At 37.9% G+C, this 18,219-nt stretch overlaps 1 protein-coding gene across 7 annotated transcripts in view; it reads left to right on the forward strand.

The window, feature by feature from the left end:
• ADGRG6 (adhesion G protein-coupled receptor G6) overlaps positions 1-17,784 on the forward strand; it is a 113,052-nt gene extending 95,268 nt beyond the window's left edge. For 5 of the 7 annotated variants that reach the window (XM_075087791.1, XM_075087794.1, XM_075087798.1 and 2 more), the window contains 6 exons: positions 137-405; positions 1,936-2,047; positions 3,158-3,441; positions 7,283-7,384; positions 9,759-9,911; positions 14,497-17,784. In XM_075087791.1, the coding sequence (XP_074943892.1) occupies positions 137-405; positions 1,936-2,047; positions 3,158-3,441; positions 7,283-7,384; positions 9,759-9,911; positions 14,497-14,675 (1,099 nt within the window). In that variant the 3' untranslated portion in view covers positions 14,676-17,784. Of the gene's footprint in view, positions 1-136; positions 406-1,935; positions 2,048-3,157; positions 3,442-7,282; positions 7,385-9,758; positions 9,912-12,085; positions 12,133-14,496 lie in introns of all 7 variants that reach the window. The other 2 variants (XM_075087796.1, XM_075087797.1) reach the window with 1 other exon arrangement.
• Positions 17,785-18,219: the final 435 nt, after the last annotated feature.

An 18,219-nucleotide genomic window follows, 5' to 3' on the forward strand; every position in this document is an offset into this window, starting at 1 on the left:
GGTTGCCACAAAAGCTTATGGATAAGAGGAGATCCCTGTGCTTTTAATTACTTTGTAAACTGGTAAACCCAGCTGCTGTAAGTGGCTTGGGTGATTGAAGCCAATTAATCATACACACCTGTATTTCTCTCATTAGGAAGTTGCGAAGAGATTATCCATCCAAAATCCTGATGAATTTGAGCACAGCCCTGCTCTTTCTTAACCTGATCTTCCTGCTTGATGGTTGGATTGCATCATTTGGCATAGATGGCCTCTGCATAGCTGTAGCTGCACTTCTGCACTTTTTTCTTCTGGCCACCTTTACATGGATGGGACTAGAAGCTGTTCATATGTACATTGCTTTAGTGAAAGTGTTCAACACCTATATACGGCGATACATACTGAAGTTTTGCATCATCGGCTGGGGTGAGTTCAGTAGATGCAGTATTTACATAGCATGTATTTTGAAATGATGCTACATAAAAGCTCTCTATGACAAATACAGAACAGAAGAAAAATCAGCATGGTGTTTCCTTCGACCCTGCCCTGTGGCAGTGCCGGCGTGCAGCCAGCCCTCTCTGTCGCCAAGTTCCCCTGTACAATTCTGTATAAATACACCATAACTGGAGCACTCTGCCTGGAGCAGCTCACAGCCTGAGGAGACACCGAGAGACCAGATAACCTGGTCTTACTTTCCAGAGAGGCTAGAATGGGAGAGGGGAAATTTTAGTGGTATATCAGAGATGGGGAACCGTGGCACACAATTAATTCAGAAACTCTTGCAGTTACTACAAAGCCTATGGGGATCTTTGCATTGACTTTCAAAAAGTTTTCAATCCAGATTAAAGTTTCTTGCCAACAAGTACAAAGCCTATGGTGGAATCAGAAACAACCAAAATTTCCTGATCTTCAACACAGTGTTTAAACCACAGAGAGATCCTGCCTGCCCTAAGCAGTGTACACTGCAGGACTGAAATGGAAAAAGTAATGCTGAAAAATAACTGCAAGGCTTAGGCAGCAAGGCTTTTATTCTTTTTTTTCTATATCAGGAATCTGTGCCTTCTGCCTGAATGCACATATTGTGTTTGAAATAATACAACACAATACAAAACCATTAACCTCGTGGCTAGAGCACTGACCTCAGTCCAGCTGATAATTGATGTCTTTCCATTGACAGCTAGCATCCTCTTTGGCAACCTCAGCAAAAGACAAGGACTGAGTGGTCGGAAAAGCAAATTAACCTCTTCCCCTTTGAATCTGTTTTGTCATAGCAAGGATAAGACATGTAAATAAGGCACGTCAGGAAACGTACGTTTCTTTTGTGTGAGATGTACCTCTCTGCATAGAGTTCTCTTCCGCATAGTTGTCTGTTATTTTTGCAAAATATTCCCTTTACCTTGTTATTAAAAATACATAGTTCACTTCATTTTTTGGACCCATTGAAGTAAAGGATTATAATGTTGTAATAAAACAGAAGACATTAACAGTTGAGAGAAGCAATGGAGAAATTACAGGTTCAAGTTCTCCACTTCCCCAGGCTAATCAAGTGACATTAGCATCTCTGAAAAAAAATCCCTCAAAAAAAATCCCAATACCATCCCTCCATTAGATCTTGTTTTTTTAATAGTTTGTTAATCTTCTCACTATATTATGAGAGCCTGTGTGCAACTGCAGATTTAACTTTGAGTTATTAAGGGAGATTATTCCACTTTAGTTTCTCTATCATTATGATGCTTATTGATTAATGTTTATTAAGTACTTAGAAAGTTTTATACATTTGTACTGTTTGAAAAATTGTTTCCTGCTACTTCTCTGTGCAGTTTTCTGACATAGAACTGCCTCAGGATACTCTGTACTGAAGCAATAGGGATGGAGACATCAATAATTTAGATTTGCCTGGTGATTCTGAAGGTTTAGGAGATCTTAAAGCAAACTACAAGTTTTCTTGTGTTGCAGGTTTGCCAGCTCTGGTGATAGCAATTATTTTAGCAAGTGCTAATACAAACGCACATTATGTTTATGGCAAAGAGTTATATGGCAGAGATGCTAACGGGCAAGGAGATGACTTGTGAGTATTTCTTTTAATCTCTTATAATTTAGCATTTACAGTCTGAAAAAAAAATTAGCATTGGTCAGATTGCTTGAGAAAAGTCTGGGGTGTACTAAACAAGCAAAGTGGGCAAAATCGTCTTCTAAATTATTTGAATCTGAAGCATGAAGAACGCTGTAAGAAAAAATGGAGGGAAAAAATGGGGAAATTACCCAATGCCGGATACGAAGACTGCTCTGGTAAAAGAAAAATTCATAAATTTTTTCATAAAAATAAAATAAAAATACCTGTTTTGGTTTATCTTAAATGAAAGTTATATCTTCTAGGTAAGAGCAAAGAAAGAAGTAATATAAAAATAGTCTCCTTTGTAAATAAACCAACCTTTTCTCCATGTAGTTCATTAGCCTTCTATGTTCTTCTCTTGATGCCCAGACAATAATCTCCAAATGCCAAAATTTTTATGTGGCTGTTTGTTACTTCATTTTCTGTTCCTTGCCTCGCAAAGTCATCACGATAAATAAAAATGTCATTCTGTATTTTTATTAAAGCATCATGTTAAGCATTCTGGCCGTTTGCTGCTAGTGGAATAAGCTAGATCCCTCGCATGGCTGACTGTCAAATGGCTACCTCAAAGGACTATCCATCCTGCATCTTCTCTAGAGCTGTATGAGTTCTCTTTTAGCTCAAGTGGCAGAAATTTGAGATTTTGGCACTGAAGATCCAAGTTTGCCCATTCTGTTACTAAAGCATCCTATGCTTCACACAGATGAAAGTGGTGAAGCTACTCATGCTGCGTCTAAACTGTCCATGATGGGATGGGATTGCAGTTCCCACAGCTTGTATCTGAGGTCATATTTCCTTTTTAAATAGCTTTAACTAAACTGTGGTACAACCTTTAGATTTCTGACATGATAGTAGTATGCACCACAGTCCCACTTAAGATGCCACTGGGCTTCATCCTATTTACAAGCAGAAAATGGACAAAGGTTTCATTTGAAAGTATAGCTCTACATCAGTGGAATCAGGCATAGACTGATTTTCCTTGTAGTCATAGAAATAATTGGAGGATAGTTTGCTGTATCTAAAAAAGATCGTATTTTTGTGGTTTTTTGTTTTTTTTTTTTGCAGCTGCTGGATCAAGAATGAAGTTGTCTTTTATGTGACTTGTGCCGGCTACTTTGGAATCGTGTTTCTGATTAACGTTGCCATGTTTATTGTGGTGATGGTGCAGATCTGTGGGAGGAATGGGAAAAGAACTAATCGGAGCCTGAAGGAAGAGATCCTGAGGAACCTCCGTAGCGTGGTCAGCCTGACCTTCCTCCTGGGCATGACGTGGGGCTTTGCATTTTTTGCCTGGGGTCCCTTAACTCTTCCTTTCCTGTACCTCTTCTCCATTTTCAATTCATTGCAAGGTAAGCTGAATTTCTGTTCTGTAAACAAATAATATTTGAGCTGTTGCTGTTCTGGGACAAATTAGGTCCAGTGGCTTGGCTAGGTAACTCAGATCCAAGCTCTCTGGATCTTTCCTTGATACTAAAACATCATTAGTTTCCCCTTAGGTGAAATAATGATACTAATGACACAAGGGTTGAATATCTCAGTTAAATTAATTACTTTCAAGGTCTTTTCAATAAAATGCACTTTATGATAAGTAGTACTATTCCTAACTAACAGTCTGCAGTGATCTCTGTGGAGATGGATGCTGTATGACCTTCAACAAATCTTTCCACTGATCATAATAAATATAGGAAGCCTCTTTCCTTAATTTATCCCTGTAGGGAATCTGTAAAGCTCATAACTATTTTATTAAGGCATGAGGAGGTCATAAAACAAAACTCAGTCCTGTCTCGGTACAGAGAGGTAGCACAGAGATAGGGGACATTCTTTGGTTCTGTAAGGAACAATCCAGCAACTATTGGAGTCAGCTTCTTTTTGTTTCCTTTAGTGAAGTTTTGAATACTTTACTTTTCCAATGTAGCTCGTCCTTCAGACAAGTGCTATAAGTTATAATGACATGGTTATACATTACAGAAGTATATAACTGACATTTAAAAGAATTTCAACTCAGAGCTGAAATTTGTGTAGGTACCAAATGACGTGAAAACTCCACCTCGTTTGTCCTACCTGCTAATAAAGAACAACTAAAAACATAACAAAAAGGAAAACCCAAGAAGGTCAGTGGAGAGGCATGTGTTATACCACACACATATTGAGATAAAAAGTAAATTTGCCCCCCAAAAAAACACAACAAAGAAACAAACCCAAGAACGTCATTGGAGGTGTGTGTATTATGCCACACATATATTGAGATAAAATATACATTTTCCCAGTGTCAGCAAAAAATATTCCTTCTATGGAAAAAGTACTTAATGTTACAATGCGTGAATTTTATCTGTTACAGTTGAGACGTATTTACTGTGCTAAAAGATTTATTGAGCTTTCGTGGAAAGAGAATAATGTTGTGGTTTTGGTTTGGTTCAGTTTCAACCTAAAATGCTAGGCAAAATGTCAAAAAATGTTTGTATGTGGTGTTCTTACTAAAGACTTTTTTTCCAAAGGACGGATTCTGATACTCCCCTAGCAGCATAGTGAAGTATTTGCTGCAATGTGTCCACGTTAGAAATTCAGAAGAGCCTAGAGAGATTAGAAGTATGGGAAGGACATGAAAAAGTATTAAAACTCTGAAGAGCATGCCAGGGATCAAATTCAACAAGTTCTCTGTAACCAGAATTTCCAGTGCAATCAGTTAAGCTTGTATGTGCAGAGTGCACACAAGGTTGACCACCACTGCTTAAGTCTCTCTGGGGTAATAGCACGGTTCCATGGAAAATGAGTATTTGGAAGGCAGTTAAGTCAGAAGATGAAACTGAAAAACCTGAGGAGTAAATGCAAAAAGAAGAGTCATGAGCTTTTCATGGATTGTGGTAGCAAAGATGGCACAGTTCAGGCCTGTCATATCAAGCACAGGAAGATAACAATCCTGTATCTGAAAATCCTCATTGCTGTGTCAGAAAGAGTTAGACAAAGCTAAAGAGTCTAGAAAGAGGATGTTTAAAATCACATACAGCTGGTGTAGTGCACGTGTAGCAGTAACAGGAGTGGAATGCAGCAAAGAAAAATTTAAGATTTATAACAGGAAGAGTTTCCTAGCAGCAAAAAGCAATTCAGTATGGCAAGTCTTTTGTCAGTATTAGCATGAGCTTAATTATTGAGCCCTCAGTAAATATGTTTATTCTCTTGCAAGTTTTGAAAACTGCAGTAGTATTTTAAGCTATACCAGCAGCCTCCATCAGCCTAGTTTTCTGTGCACTGGCAGTGAAAAAGTAAATTGCAGCCGCTACTGGTGTTACTGTGCTTTGCTATTCAATCTACATAGGAAATTATTTTTTTCTCTTTGACGCTCAGAGTGAAAAATCTGGGAACATCTCTTTTTTGGCTGCTCATTTTATATATATGCCTGGGCAAGCCAAATACTTTCAAGTCAGAGCCAAACTAGAGCCAAGCCTAGGGTCTGATTTGGCTCTGGGAAACAAAACCGAAGCTGTATTACTAAAGCACATTGTAAACTTAATGAATAATGAAATACAGAGAAAAAAATTTCAGAGACCAAGCCCAGACAGGGCAAAGGCAAAGTACTTAATGCAGTACATTTGTTTTATATTACTGTAGACATACGCGCTGTCTTTTTTAACTATTCAGAATGTTCCAAACACTCACCACAATTTAATTAAGCATCCATTTAGTAAGTTTGTAGCAGTACAGAAGTCCTAAGAGGTGCTTAACAACTACAAAACTCTAAGCCTGTAAGAGCTGCTAGTGACTGCATTGGAATTACTCTGTTCTTAAAACAAATCACACAGAAATATTTTACTAAATGCAAACATCATAACCATAATTCAACAGAGCTGGCATATGGGATGCATTAAGGTATGTTTGCCTTCCTTAAATTGTGCTTCGCCTTTTTTTGTCCCCATCAGCCCTTGAAAATTTTTGCAAAAAAACGTGTTTCATGACACAACCTTTACCTAAAGTTAACTGATCTCAGTGGTTGCAGCCTGGCCTGACGGCTATAAGCAAATACAAGTCCAGTTCAATGACAAGCATTTATGCAAAATTACACCTCAACACTGTGGAGGAGAGAGGATAATTTTATGCTCCAGAGCAGTTTTTTCCAAGCTGTAACCTGCAATTGTGAACTACCAGGTGAAACATAGTAGGCATTAGTATATGGAGCTATTCATGATAATCATAAAGGAACAGTCTTAGAGGACGGCATTTAACCCTGTTTGCCCACATTATATAGGGTTTATTCATGTTTAAGACATAATCGTGAGGGATTTGGCGATAACACTTTGCCATCAGGTGTTCAGCCCTAGGTTGGCTATCTCCCAGTGAATAAGAATAAAATGAGAACAGGCCAAGCTGGAGAACAATGGAAGATTCCACAGCCAGTGCCTGCCTGGGAAGCACCAGGAGCATATGAGATTTCCAACTTCTATATTTAGCTCCAAAGTATCTCTGTAGAATGATGAAATAATGCCGTACACCCAGTTAAGATCTTCTTTACCACATGGTAGATGCTTATCTTCTGTCTTGAAAATAAAGATTATACAATTGCATGAGAAATAAGAACTCTACAAAAACGTTCTTAAACACATTCATTGCAGTTGCGTGCACAAACCAGGTAATTTTCTTCAGAAGTAATATCTGGACACCTAATTAGTACTCATGCACATTTTCTTACCATTTTCATAATCATTCCAAGTACATGCATGTGATGCACATAGATGCAAGTGTGCTTTTTCAGAGGACTCTTTAGTGCCAATTACGGTTTTCTAGATATGGAACAGGAGGAGATAAAATATCTTCTTCCTAATATAATAATGTCTGTATTTACTTCGCAATCTGGCTCTTGCTGTTGCAAAATATTCATTTGGTTCAAAGACAAAACCTTTTAATTATTTTCCTCTAAGCCAAAAAAAAAAAAAATCAAAATATCCACACTGAGCTGGATCTAAATCAACAGTGTCAATAAAAGGGGTCCTATTCTCTCTCTTCTGATATCCCAAGCACTTACATGGCAGCTAGAAGATGGCAAAGCTTTAATTAATTTCCATACCTCTTAAATGAGGCGTAGATGATAATAAGACTTTATGATTTTCCTTCGCTTGTACTTCATAGTCTTTTGTTAGCAGATTTTAGTTAATCTATTTGTCTGTTTATAAATACAAGCTTCATTTGCTTTTGTCGCAGGTTTATTTATTTTTGTATTCCATTGCGCTATGAAAGAAAATGTGCAGAAACAATGGAGGAGGCATCTCTGTTGTGGCAGATTCCGACTGGCAGACAATTCAGGTAAAAGAATTCACAGCTCCCTTCCTTAGATGCTACAGTAGTCCATAACAGCCCAGGTGAACAGCTTGCTGTGTTATTTCTAAAATAATACCATGTAAGCCAGAGATGTGGAATAATAGATTAATCATAGGCTGTCACTTCACTTCAGTACTAACAATTGCCAAGGGACTTTTCAGATATCACTTCATAAAAATTCTCAAATCCTCTCTTTCAATTTTCCACTGAAGGCAGCTGGTAAATTTTGTGGTGCTATAAGCATGGTTTTGGAAGGCCCTTTGGACCCTGAAGGGAAAAAAAAAAAAAAGAGAGAAAAAAAAAAAAGATCCTGAGATTCAAACTGTCATTAAAAAGCCAATCTTATTCCTTTTCTCCTCTGTTACAGTGTGTTGACTAAATTGTGTGGACTTTTAGGTTGATGGAGGAGCAATTCTTAACAGGCAGATAGAACTACTCTGATGTCTTTTGCTGTTATCTTTGCCTTTTCAAACTGTTCTGTCCTGCACCATATAATTCAGAGAGACCATTAGAGACTCAAAAGCATAGAAAATTCCTTTAGCAGAAGCCTGATTAGGTTCCAGAAGTAAAGTTCATCTTTATCTGCAACTCTCAGAGAGAAAGGAGAGCAGTTGGTTTGGACACTTTGAAGTGCAACACTTGGGACACTGTGTTTATAGCCTCCTGTACCTTTGGGCATCTCGGATGGCATTACACTCCTCTGTTTAGGCAACTGGATCTTGCTTTGCTGTCTGAGGTAATGATTTTGGACCATATAACTCTTGCCCATATGGTTCTTGTGCAATGACCAGGGTTGAAATCTACAGTTGATGTGAGGTGGCATGAGCTTATTGCCGGTCTATCTCAGGTAATAAGAGTGCTCCAAATACCCTTGTGCCCTTTCTTGGCATCCAAGGTTTGTTTCAAGGTTTTAAGTAACTGCTTTGCCGTCAAGACTTTTGCTTTGTCATGCTCTGTTTTGTTTAGGGAGTGCATTCTCATTGTACGCTATAAAATACTTACGCTTTCATTTTGTAGAAAGAAAAACTTATTCATGATTTCAAAGAGTTAATACAAATTAGGAAAAGCGTATTCATTCAGATCAGGCGTCCAGATTGTTTCATATGTTCAGTTTCCGTGTGGTTCATGCTGTAACTCCTGAACTGGAAAACACAGATGGATCAAATTATTTCCAGATTTTTGTGCTGCTGTTGGGCAGCTTGTGGGTATGACAGAAATAAAAACCTGAAGGATTTGAGTACTTCAGTGGTACAGTTAATGTGCTATCGTTACACCGAGCATTAACCAGTCAGTAACCTCCGGCCAGTTTTATTTTCCATGAACCTGACATAGTTTGCAGGCAGAACAGTGAAATATAAGCTGAATGTGAACCTGCATACCTATCCGATTGAAGTGTACTTCAGGGCATGCTATGATAAAGCGAAGAAACAAACAAGCCAAAGCCTTGCAATACTGCCATAGCTATATCAGAGAAATAGCAACCTATACCCTATAGCAATGATTTAGGATAAAACATTGGTCTTGATTTAAATGAAGGCTAAAGTGACCCATGTGTCTTTGGTCTGGGCTTCTCTTCCATTTTGTGAATTTCACTGCAATACAATGAGTAAGAGCAACAAGACTGAAGTGTGAAACTACCTGTACTTACGTACAAGTACATGATACAAAACTAGATACATTTATTGTACTTGGTATTAGGACACTTGTGATGAGTTTTTCAGTGTCAGTTTTCCTCAGTAAGTTTATTGGTATTAGTTATTTAATTTAATTTTGGAAGTTGTTCCAGTATAAAAGCCTGTTGTGTTAATGGTTTGGACAACAATCTTCAAACGTGAACTACTGAATAACCATTATTATTGATTGTTATTAATAGTGCACCAATATGCTAAACCCTATAACAAGAAGTGCAAATCCACTAGCAGGTAGTATCAACCTGAGCTGATCAAGCCCTCAAACGATAAGACCTCTGAAATGCTCCAGTTGATCCCTTTCCTATCTATCCCTTTGGGTTTCTCTGTTCAGATGATGAAACTTTGGCATCCTTATACTACTACAGATCTTCACTGCTCTCCTGCACCCTGGAAAGCCAGATCTTACAGTTCTGCCATCCAGTCAAACAATTGTCAGAGTGTTAGAGCAACCAATTTTAATTATTGTGGTAAACAGCAAAGTAAATCAAGTTGGAATAATTATTATGTTTGTTAAGAACCAAAGAGGTAACCTGACAGGAAAAGGACAGGCTGTTTGTTATAAACAAAATGAAGAAATGCATCTGATACTTGAAATGTTCATAACTGAGTAAATTAGGCATTTAGTACCTATGGTAATTATTTATGTAAAACTTTTCAATCATTTTTAGATTGGAGCAAAACAGCAACCAATATTATAAAGAAGAGTTCTGATAATCTTGGGAAATCCTTATCCTCTAGTTCCATTGGCTCTAATTCAACCTACTTAACATCCAAATCAAAATCTACAACAAATACATACTGCAAACGAAACAGCCATACAGGTGAGTTCTTGCACTGTAACACAGTGCATCTGTAAATAAGTAGTTTCATGTTAAAGGTACAGTAGGAATTTCTACCCAAAGGTCAATGTGAGAAAATTTCACCAATTTATAGATTTTCAGTATTTTTAAAATACATGTTACTGTTCAGTAACAATCTTAACCTAATATGCAATGCGTCCAGTATATAATTCTTGCCTGGCTATGTTCCCATGCTAAACAAAGTAGGCGTGATAAAACCAAACCGTAGATTTTTATAGCATTTTCACTTCTTTGGCTAAAAGAAGGTAAGTTTTTTATGCCATTGTAAACACAGAGTAACTAAAGCATAGGGAGATGACATTCTTTGCCCAAGGTAACATGGAAGCTACCAGGCACAGCTGGAAGTAGGAATCAAGTCTTCTGAATCGAAGTCCACAGTTGATTCACTTGGTCAAACTGCTTCCATTTAACTCAAATGTATTTATGAGTAAAGAGACAAGTGGAGGCTACTTGGAAGTTGATGCCCAGAGCATGCACCTTCTTTCCCATCTACAGATAGCATGCCGTATCTACTGCTTATTTATTTAGATGTCAATGGTATATGTAATAAAAAGCATCATCTATCTTTCACTCATGCCATAAAAATGTGCTTATTTTAAGAACACTTCAAAGGAGCAAAAAAGAGAGGAGCTGGAATGATTTTCAAGTCTGTATGCTTATGTGTGAGATAATATTTCAGAAAATCACTGAAATAGTTTAGGCTTTTTGTGAACTCACGTTTTTGTCCAGCATAAAGTCATGTCACATTATCACAGAATCCTCTTCTGAAACATAGTGGAAATAAAATCTGTGGACATATTAAACCCAAAGATGTGTTTACTTGCTTTAAAATATTTGTTAGAAGCAATGTTTAGATATGAAATATATTATTTTACTGGTAGGAAAGTTACATTGTTTCTTAAGTATTACTTATTTTCAGAAGTCCCCAGTGTATCATTTATGATGGTACAATCTCCTTTCTTGATATGTGGCATAATTTCCAGGAAATACTGTTTAGTTAGGCACACAATTTTTGTCCAGAAATCCCCTTTTTTAAGAATTACATTATTATTTTCTCACTAACCAATATTCAGTGCATCCATTGTGCATCAGGTGTCTTAAGAGTGTAAATCTTTTTTTGTTACGGAGGCTATGCATGAAGTACATCTGTTTTGAATACAGTAAAACTGAGCAGTATCTTAGAAATTCCCTGGTGTACCTGAGCTTGCTCTCAGGACTGCCGTTGACAGCTGCGCGGGGAACACACAGCTGGCACCTGCCTCACCAGGGTGCCTGTCCCTGCTGCCATCTCAGGTTTGATGTGCCACGCACCCAGCTGCCCTGAGCGAGCGGTCTTCAGCTCTCTCTCCTGTGAAGTGACGCTTCTGTCAGCAGTCACCCACAAACAACGTCTATAATATCCACCGATTACGGTGCTACTATTAATTGAATAGTAGAGAAGGAAAGCGCCCTTTCCACTGCAGAGCATTCTCCGTTCTGCAGACAGAGAATTCCCATTTGTACTCATGACAGATCAACCTTTAAACCCTTGGTATTGGGATTAATGATAAAATAATAATAATAATAATGTTGGACTCAGGGCTTGTTATCAGCCTGACAATTAGTGCTGGAGTTTTTGCAATGCATTCTTGAAGCAAAACAATAAAAGTGTTCCAAATAAGAAGTAGTAAGTTAAAAGATACTTGCAGTTAGGAACATGTTCACGTACCTTCTTCAAGTGATGAGCTTAATCCCCTACGTAATTTATTTCCTAAAAGGGACTGAAGTTGGTAATGTAATCATAGTTTGTAACGTGATTGTTTATTGGACATTAAGGGAATACCACTGTTTTCTCTGTATTTTTAAAACTTTAATAATTTTGGTTTGACCTGTGAAAATACACATTTTATTGTGATACTCCAAAGAATGTTTTGCTAACATTAGGTTTGTGAATACTGACTTACCTTCTTATGTGTTAAAATAATAGAAAATAACATTAAGATTCTGATTTTTAATACAGCTAAACTTCTCAGTTTACCCACTTAGCTAAATTGCAGGCAAATAATGTAATAGCTACATGTCTTGGCAACTCTTGTTAATCTGGTTACAATGTGTTCCCTGGAATTGATACAAGCATTCATGTGTTTGTGGTATAGATAATGTCTTCTAAGGCCCTTTCCTCTTCAGTGGTGGAGCTTTACAGGTAAAGTGAGAACTGCTTTTGTTGAATGCATGGTTTGAGCAGGGTGGAGGGATGCCACTTGCATGATGTCCTCATTGACACAAAGGACTTTGCTAATCAGAAACACTGCTTGTTTCCCACCATTACATCTTGCACCATTGCAACGCTGAATCAAAGGATAAGTGTGCTTCAAACTCTGGGTGTCTGCACTCTGCCTGGGGCATGCAGTGTTTGGAAGATACCATTTTCAGAGAACAAACCATGTCCTGACATTAATGCCTATGTACAGCAGTCTGGGGAAAGGAGGCTAAGTTGGAGCATCCATACGCAAAGCATACATTAAAAAGCAAAAACAATCTGACTGAGTACTAGAAAAATTTTTAATATTTTTAAAAGTTATTACAGGAATTTTAAGATACTGTATTTCTGTTTAGTCTGTGGCCATTATGGAATTAGTCTTCTAGCCATTGTTTTTTCCTATTGAGTCACACCCACAGTAACTCTGAATGACAAACTATATATGCCTGGAAGCCATGCTGTGCACTGCTGGTTGAATGCAGAATGCGCTGACTGGGACACGAATATTGGGTGGACCCTACTGGGTGGACGAAAGAAATCACTTCGGCATCTTGTGGCCCTGCGGTCTACAAGTCTGGCACAAACTTGTTGTAGATAGTACTGAAATACCATATATAACACTTACATGAATTAGAAGTTAAGAGTATTTCTGCAGTGAATTTGGTGGTACAACTCCCATTTACTTCAGCGATACAGGATTTTAGTCCTTTACTTGGGTGTGAAGACCGTTGAGCTAAAAGAAAGAGGGCCCCACTGGTTTCAAAGGACTTAACATAATTCCTGTGCATGCAAATTTCATGAGGAAATAGCTGGTATTTAGTAATGTAATGATGCCTTGTGAAAAAAAGCATCATGTTTGCAAGGAATTTCAAAAACCTTCCCTAAAGACTAAGAATTAACTTTTCGTCTTTGTAATAAGGTATTCAGTATGTAGAAAACCATCAAAATATAGTACCATTGGCTAATAAATGCATACATTTGAAAGGTACTCAGTACCCAGCAGTTTGCTACTGGACATGGAGTTATTTGCTGCGATTCACGATCGCTCTTGCGTGCTTTGAAAAAATCATTCTGATATGCCTGAACATGCCTGTTTCTTTTTTCATGAGTACAACTGTTTTGATTTCTCACTCTGCAATACATTTCTCCTTCATGCAGCCCTTCATACTCTTTTATGGCTTGATATCATGACTTCTGCAGGCTACTTCTCTTTTTAATTCATGATTTATTTCTATAAGAAAAAAATTTTGTATGAAATCGTAGTTTAAATAATATAAAAAGTTGTTAAATGATGCTTTACCAAGGAATTTTTGAAGGTGATTTCACCATGGTCTTGTAAACAGCCATCAAAAATGTCACTTGTAGAAAAAATTGCTCCACAGGATACCCCATCTTACTGTTGGCTTGCGCTGGTCCAAGCCTTGCCTGGCTTAAGAGAGTTAATTCCAGCTTTATTCACTACGGTGGAAGAGATAAGAAAGCTCATTAGGAAAATGTACTTGACAAAATGAGATAAAGGCTCTCTCCTCCTCATTGCTCACTACTTGAGCTCTACCTACTGACTGTTCTCTGAACAGCAGTACTGTTAGCCACTGAAGCAGACTTTCCCAGCCCAGCTGGGAATTGCCTTTCTCCTTCTCGTCAGCTCCACCCTTGGCTTATAGCACATGAACTCTGAGGGGATGCCAGTTTTTCTGCATATTTTCCTCCCCACAGTTGTTCAGTCTGTACCCCCCACATTATGGAAAAGACAAAGCAGTGCTAGGCAAGCGCAAAGTTTAGGCCGGTTTTGGCTCTGGTTATCTGATCTAAGATACAAGTCATCTTCTGCTACATTCTGTGCAGAATACACTATTTCTGTGCATAGCTTAAAACCTCCACAGTTGAAATAATTGAATCCATTTACTGTCCCTTTCCACTACTTTATTATATGAAGATGTTATTTAACAGATGTTATAGAGGTCACCCCTTTTCCAGTGCTATCAAAATGTTTTTAGTTTGTACGATTCAATGCATCAACAGTAAATGAATATATTAAAGGGTTGTAGGAATCAGTTACACTTTAGGTAAAATAATAGGGGAATAATTTCAAGAGAGACCTGAGACGTCTGCCCGCAAAACCGGGCGTCTGAAAAGAATTCAGAAGAAGCTGTGCCAAGCCAAAAACTCGTTTGCTGGCTTTTAGGGCAATAATTTCATTCAGCAGTAGTGGCAATTAAAGGCATATCTATGTGGGAGTGACACACCTCTTAAACTATGAGCTTGCTTAAGAAGCCCTAACTTCCTGTTGCCTTTTCCTTTTCCTAGAGAATGTTTTTCTTGACAAGCCATCTTCAAAATTTGCCCAAGAGGATGGAGAACAGACATCAATCATCCCTGTCCACCAGGTTATTGACAAGGTCAAGGGATACTGCAATCCTCATTCCGACAACTTCTATAAAAATATCATCATGTCTGACACGTTTAGTCACAGCACGAAGTTCTAACCGGGCTTCTGAATTTTTGGAATCAAAGGAAGACAAAAGTCTGCCTGGAACTGAGGACACTAGCTGTCGTAGAACGTGACCCATTTAGTTATTTTTTCCCAGTTTATAATGTTTTCCTGTTAACAGCTTCTACTCGAGGACCAATTTCTCTGCCTTTTTACTCTTGTGGAAAAAGACAATTTTCCACCATGGTATTGAGCTGTTTTTAAACGTGCCAGCCAACATGATGCCTGGACAGCTAATTGTAATCCTGTGTAAATATTTTTTAAGACTGAAGAGACACAAGCCTAACTCTAAATTATATAGTCCAAACAGAAGCAAGTCTTGACTTCTGGAGAAAATAGCAGACATGTCACGCAGTACAGGCAAGCTCGTATTGAACAGTTTACTGATGGTCTTTTCCTTTTGAAGAACATGGATTTCCCCTACAACTCTTGTTAGATTCTTGCTTCTTGACTGTCTAGTGCTGTCTGTTCTTTATTCGTAAGTGAATAAAACCCTAACACCAGTGTTAAAGGGTTATTTTAAACCATTTTTGACTAAATAGACCTAATCATGCAAATCTTGCTTACCAAAACAGTGCGTGCTGTAAGTTCAGGCTATTCTGTATCCATGTGCATAGAAACACACTTATTACATAGATGAGCCGGCTGAGAAGGGCACGCAGGATGCTAGTAACTCTTGCAAATTTTAAGCCCGTTGATATGTATGGAAACAGACGTTTGTACGTATCATTTGCATCTGTGCAGAACAAGTACACAGGTAAATCCAAAGTTTACACAAAGTCATGTTTCAACATTTATTGATTGATGTGTATGAAATGCAGCATCTCCCATTGCAATTCTATGTTTAATGTTCTTTTTCACTAAACAAAATAGAAGACATTCAACTATATATAGATACATAAATATATACCTAGATCTCTCTCCACACATATTTTTATAATAATGCACACAGTAAATACAACAGAGGAAACCACAATGTGTATCACACACAATCTAAGAACAATGAACGGTGCTAAAACTTAAGTATTTAAATACAAGATGAATACTTCGTAAGCCCACGGGTTCACTTGCCATCTCTGTACTTCACACATGCTGTATGTATAGACACCTCCATCAGATGGCATTGCAACATTAGAATAACCTGGAGTACATTTACCAGTAATAAATAAATAAATAGCATCTCTCCGGGCACATCACGTTATCAGTATGAGTACCCCCCGCCTGCCCCCGGATTGGTTGACTTGATTGAGGCTGTTGGAGGCACAGAGTTTAAACAGTGTTCAGGCAACATTAGGGAATTTCACATTGCTATTCTGTGCGCATAACGACACCAAGTTGTGTGTGTGTGCAGAGAAGAAACGAGCATAAAACGCTTACTTGTTTTACTCTCTATAAACGTGTGACACATCAGCACGTGGCCACGGCTGCGGAAGGGCATCTCTCCTCATGAAGCATGTCTCCCCCCATGACGGGTTTTGTAAAAGTTGTGACTGCACGTGTCACTGAAAGCATGGGCTGAAACACCAAAGGTATTTTCAAATTATGTTTTCAGAGGAGCGTGTCTCGTAATACGAATTTTCATTTTTAAAAAGGCTTTTTTTTTTTAACCAAAATATTTTTAGCTAAATAATTAAGTAATTGTGTTCAGAAGGTGGCCAAAGAGTTGTGCTGTGACAGTTTTCGGTTGCCAAGCAGGTGGATGTTCAGTGATTAGGGATGTGGATTTGTGCCTTTCTCTGCTCTTTGCACGCACTTTTGCATGCAGAGATCGTTTAATGCTGTGACCGCACAAATGGCGTATTTCCCTGGCTGCAAACACCTGGCGGGAGGCGGAGGTCCGGACGGTATTCCGTCCAGAAACACTGCTGTCGCCACACAGACCTTAACAAAACCTCAGTCTCATAACTGCAAATACTTATGTGGTGGTATGAATGAAAGTCAACCCGATTCACTTTAAATGTAATTATTAACAGGGATGAGTGTTGTCAGATATCTTTAATAAGGGAAATAATTTAGGGAGAGATTATGTACAAGCATTTACTGAATTTATATTTTATCATCCCACTTGCTTAACTACTGTAGATAATAGCATTCATATAGCAGCTTACTGTGAGATTTCTACCTGATCAAGGTGTTCAGAAGTGAAGAGAAGGAAAACCAAACATTCCTGAAAAAATGAGGAATCAATGAAACGTAATAGATTAGTAAATAAAAATAAAAAGCAAACACCATATCCTGACCGAAGCTGAGCTGTAACCTATCAGTTTAATGTACAGCTACCTATATTTTTGCTGACTTTTTTCTCTTTTTTTACTACCATGTAGTAATCTTGAATTGTCTCTGTCAGTTAGATGCTCTTGAATGCTCTCAATTCTACAAGGTAAAGCTTCTACTTTGTAGTTGACATGCTGTAACCTCCCTTGTATATATTTATTTATTTGTGAGGTTAAATATGTCAGATATATTTAGCTCTATAATGACTGTTCTTGTTACTTTAAAACTAAGCTTCTGCTTCATCATGGGAGAAGAGGGAAAGAATAATTTCTTATATATGTTTTTTCCAAAGACATTGTGAAAAAATTTACTGTAGTTCTATCTTTTACAAGTATGAGGGAACATGTCAGTGTAATTTGTCATATGAGTCAGTGGAATATAGTGACAGGTTTGAAGATGGACAAAAGTGGAAAGAAACACTTTCAAGTAAACGTTCTTGATGTTAGTGCTCCAGATAATTAAAGTCTTTTAATAGCAAATGGTTGATTTTTTTTTTCTTTGTTAGTGTTTAATGGCAAAAATTACTCTGTGGAATACTGGAAAAAAATCTTGTGTGTATTAAGTATGCGAGACAGGTACATGCCTAGCCAAAATGTTGGAAATAAATGTGCAATATTAACTCCATCTCATCAGTGGAACGCATTTTGCAAAATATGCATTTCTCTTTTGTCGTTTACTCAATGCCACATCCAGTGAATGATGTGAAAGTTATGCAAGTTCATTTATTTATAGTAGCAATCATGTCATGGAAATGAAAGGAAAATCAAGGCAACAGACAATATGCTGGGATGATCTTTTAGAAGGAATGCAAATAAATAATCTAACACTCAGGAGTTATTTCAATTCATATGTTTCTTTACAGCTGAATGTAGTCCCTCATTGTCAGTAACGTGATTTAACTTGTAATCATACTTGGACTGATCGCTGTTGAAATTTCAGTCAGCCAATCACTTGATTAATACACACCAATATATAAACATTAAATGTAACACGCTAATGGCGTACCTTTAAAGAACACGGAAGCCTGCCGAAATGTGTCAGATCTGCTCCCCTGTATTTAAGACCTCACAGAAAATACACAGAATATGAAGATTTAGCTGTAATATTTTTAGAAAGCCATCAAAACCAACCCCATGTGATAAGTACCATTTATTAATAAGGATGATGGGTGTGCCCGTGGATGGTCTGTCCATGTGTGTCTGTGGACAGTGAACACTACCCTTGAGCTTTAGGCCTTGAATGCTGTGGGAGGACCCTCTGAGGGA

The sequence above is a fragment of the Phalacrocorax aristotelis genome, chromosome 3, assembly GCF_949628215.1.
Source record: "Phalacrocorax aristotelis chromosome 3, bGulAri2.1, whole genome shotgun sequence".
Taxonomy (NCBI): domain Eukaryota; kingdom Metazoa; phylum Chordata; class Aves; order Suliformes; family Phalacrocoracidae; genus Phalacrocorax; species Phalacrocorax aristotelis.